The sequence below is a fragment of the Penaeus monodon genome, chromosome 31 (genome assembly GCF_015228065.2).
Source record: "Penaeus monodon isolate SGIC_2016 chromosome 31, NSTDA_Pmon_1, whole genome shotgun sequence".
Taxonomy (NCBI): domain Eukaryota; kingdom Metazoa; phylum Arthropoda; class Malacostraca; order Decapoda; family Penaeidae; genus Penaeus; species Penaeus monodon.
The window spans coordinates 7,815,965-7,820,326 of record NC_051416.1 but is presented as its reverse complement, the minus strand read 5'-3'; the positions used below and the strand labels follow the sequence as shown (position 1 = coordinate 7,820,326).

The 4,362-nt window shown below is 34.5% G+C and overlaps 1 protein-coding gene across 1 annotated transcript in view; it reads left to right on the top strand.

The window, feature by feature from the left end:
* The window catches only part of LOC119592880 (cadherin-99C-like), a 12,311-nt gene extending 8,448 nt beyond the window's left edge, over nt 1-3,863 (top strand). The window contains 5 exon segments of the mRNA XM_037941774.1: nt 9-148; nt 277-343; nt 345-386; nt 507-621; nt 1,776-3,863. Coding sequence (XP_037797702.1) covers nt 9-148; nt 277-343; nt 345-386; nt 507-621; nt 1,776-2,107 — 696 coding nt within the window. The 3' untranslated portion in view covers nt 2,108-3,863.
* The last annotated feature ends 499 nt before the right edge of the window (nt 3,864-4,362 follow it).

Below are 4,362 nucleotides of genomic sequence, written 5' to 3'. Positions count from 1 at the left end.
CTCTTTAGGTTGTAGAGACGACCGTCCAGCCGCCAGTAAGAAAAGCAGTCACTCTGGAATGGCTTTACGTGGCTCTGATAGTGCTTGCTGGAATTATTGCAGTGCTTGGACTAATTGGCATATGCTATATATGTGTACAGTGGCAAAAGTAAGTGACATCAGAACTTTGTAATTTTGTTCTTAATCCAAAATCAATACGGTATAAAGATTTCTATACATCTCGGTAATACGTTTTGCTTAACGGGTACACTATGAATTTGAAACTTCATTTTACAGATATGTTAAACATCGAGGTGAAACCGAGAAAGCTGTGGTCGTTGTGGCGCCCCCGTATGAGCGCGTTTGGCTCAGTCATTGAACCAGTTGCTAAGGAATATGAAGTACAGGTATATTAGTAAGGAGTGAGATATGTAAACGTTGTCCGGCAAACAAGTAATATAAATATACTATTCATTTCGGATCATATTGGTAGATAGGTTTTAATACTTCAAACGTCTTTCTTACAGGTTTTGCATATGAGTGTTCCCATGGATGATGATTCTGTCCAGGAAGTTCCCATGGATCCAAGACCACCTCATCACTTTTCCATGGATAATGTATCCTACATTACCAAACAGCAATGTATGTTGATCAGGTTGTGTACGGCCCTGAAACTTTGGTGAATCTTAGGTCCCAAAAAGATGATTGTACAAAACTTTGATTCAGAGATTCATCAAACCACACGTTGGAAAGATAATATATTAAACCAAATTTTCAGCCTGAAACAATTCTTGATTTACAGCATAAATAATTTTAGTGAGTAAATTAGTTTTTTAAAGCTTAAATTATAATATATTCAAACTTCAGAAATCATTTCGCTATCTAAGCATTTGTGGCATTATTAATTGATATTTCCCAAAAGTGAACTATTTATATTTATAAGACAAATACCTCAATTCGTTGGCTCCATCAGCTGAACCTCGATGTCTAGCAAGGATTAGTAAACTCCTCGTCCCTAACACTGATAGTCTCTGTAACCATGTCAGTACTAATATTCTTCTCACATACATCATAATTACTGACTCTTCGTTTTTCACATTCAGACAATAAGAAGCAAAAAACTATTCTAACGTTGCACCTTTGCTGGTAAATATTCCTATTTTCTATAATCTCACTGTCTCCTTTCAAGCTTATTCTAAGAACATTATATTAAATACCAAGGGCTGCTTACGAACGTGGCACTCCAAATGCACATGACCAGAATAGAACAGTGATGCCCGTCCTCTGCTGCGTTCCATAGTAGGTTCCATGGGATACTTGAATGATTACTACAGGGAACCATCACGCGAAAAATAATAAGGAGGCACAAAAAAAAAATACCTAGAGATATTACTGGTGATAAATTCCAAGCAAATAGATATTATAAATCCTTACGGTGATACAACATATTTAAGTAATAAGTAAAAAGTTACGTAATGTGAATTGGCAACAAAACAAAACAGTTTTTCCAGCAGCATTTTAAGCAGTAATAATGTATCACCGTTTAGTGTTCAGTTTGCCCATTTGCCCCCTATTTTCTCCTTCCTGTTATGAAGAGAAGCACTAAGAAATATAAGATTTATTACTTTCCGCAACGTTAGGTTCATTTTGTTTATATCGCAAAAGTTCTGTACCAGTTCAGATGATCAACTTGGGAAGGAAAACAATTTAGTAACACTATTCTATACAAGGAGACTGTCTAGCAGTCCTCTGCCCATGGCACTTTCATCTAGAACGACCAGCTTTCCTCTCCCCAGCAGTGAGCGAGGACGGTAGCACAATCAGCAGCGCAGAGATGGAAGGTGTCCTGGGGGGCCACATGGGCATCAGAAGGATGTCCCCACATGGCCATCATGACACCTTGGGAATGGAGTGGGATACTCCACCAGGCCAGCGACACATGCAGCACATTGCGGCCATGGCGGCTTCGACCCCGGCAGGAAGAAACCCAGCCTATGAGCATTTTCCAGATGATGATGAGGATGCTGGGGAGGGACCTCTGAGTGTAAGTGCAACCAACGAAAATGTCATGTTTGGTCGAAGAGGCATCGCAGATCCTTCCCCGGTGCAGACGACCACTGAACTTTAAAATGGCGATAGAAAATAGTATTTCGAATTTATAATTTGGAATCCATGTTCTGTTTTCTAGATTTTATGCATCAGGCGTGTGAACAATTAATTTAAACTAGAAGATATACGTGGAACAGGAATAGAAATAACATCTAGATATTATTGAATTGTTACTGTTTAATTTTGTAGTGCTGAAATTTGCCCATGCAATTGTTAATATCCAATAATTTGCTCATATCTTATATGGTTCTCTAATATTTAATTGCAGAAAACCCATCACACATCAATTTATTACGAATTAATTATACTGTCCTCCCAATATTACGTGCAATAGACATCCGATTCTATACTCTGACAATGCTTTGTATGCTAATATAAACAACTAAACCCAGTGGCAGACTTGTCAGTTATTTATTTGCTGAACACTATACTATGCATGTGAAAACTAAAATGATTACATATATAAAGACATAGATTAGACTCTACATTAAGTTATCGGGAATCCCAATACTTACAAACATACACACATATACAAAGGAAAAAATACACCCAATTTTTTGCGAGAACACTGAAATATTCAAGTGCTCATTTGACGTCACACGTTCAGCTAGTCAACAGATTCAGCATTCCTCAGTCAGTTTATATAATTGGGCATAGCTTTGCATTATAGTAAAGTTATCTTGATATAAATTTATTTATAATGATCTGTAATATATTCCTTGGAGAATGTCACCAAAATCTCAGGGTCAGCAGGATTTTTGTATAGAATTGGATGGCTTCTGGGAACACTATTAGTTACCACGCTATTGCTTTTGTCATTATTTTTTGTAGACAACAGTTTCCGCAAAAGGAAGTTGTCAACAGTAAATGTTCTTTCTTGTCATTTTTGCAAAAGTGTTTTTGAATAAGGTATTGTATAAATAGAACTCAAAGCCTATATATTATTAGCATTGATCATACAGTTGATAACATGATTAGAAATTAAGGGATGAATGTATATCTAACTAACCTAACTTAGCAGTAGATTATGTTTCTAATTTTTATATATCGCCTCTAGAAGTCATTGGCTGATGTAATGTTTCTCATTTACTGTAATCATAACCTGTAAATAAGGTTCCTGGGACATTGTATTCCAATATCTTCCACAGATATCATTTTTATCTGTCACCTGCTGATGTAAGAGTCATAATGCTGAGCCACTTTTATATCTTGTCATATTATTTAATATCAGCATTATATTATAAACTGATGACTTAAGTAAGACAGTCACCTGTTGTACATATAACATTCAAAGTATTTGATTACTTGTATTATTTTAGGATACTGCATTATGTACAGAAGTCATTTTAACGTGAAGTCTTTATTTGTAAATTGAAATAATACATGTGTATTATTGCTATACAAAATGTTCAAAATCCTAGGTTATATAATATTTGTAAATATTAGTTAAGCATTGGTTGTGTAATATGATAATATAAACAGAAAGCTTGGGATCTTAATATTAAATTATGTGATTGTGATTGACAATTCAGTTTCGTAGCTTATTTTGTGGTAATATATAGTATTTTGCCAAGGTTTATAGAAAATACCCAGAATTCTGTAGTATATAATTGGATGTTTTGAGTTGCTCATTACTATATCCAATCACACTCCCCATAGGAGAGCATTTGCAGAAGGCGTGATTTACTGAGAACTATCGGTATCTATTTTTCATTCCGTGAAACACAGGTTGTGCCAACTTTAATCCTTACTGTCGATTAATTTTCTTTCGTGTGCAGAAGTTGTTATAGTAATAAATCCTAGGTAGAACTGTTATGTTTTTTAAATAAAGTGTCTATATTATCTGATAATGTTTTTTTTATTCTCATTATGCATTTTATCTTTGATACAATAGTGAATAGTAGATGATGTTTAATGTGGATTTCAAGTATATGAATTTCTTTACCGATTCTGCTGGATGCTGAGAAAATTTAGATGGTTAGAATTGGACGTGTATTTAGAATACATTAAAAATATTTTTCTTTGGTAGCTCACCACGGTCATTTTCTAATGTTTACACTGTTCAGTACATGCATAGAAAGGTTGATACACAGTTTTATTGACTAAAACATAAGATATAAAATTGAAACACTAAGGGACGTAATGAATATACTGACAGAACAATGTATACTAATTAATTATACCGCCGAAGAAATAAATATATCTATAAATAGAGGCAGAAACGTAAATCAACTATTGGTATATAAAATATTTACGGAACTGTACAAATAAACA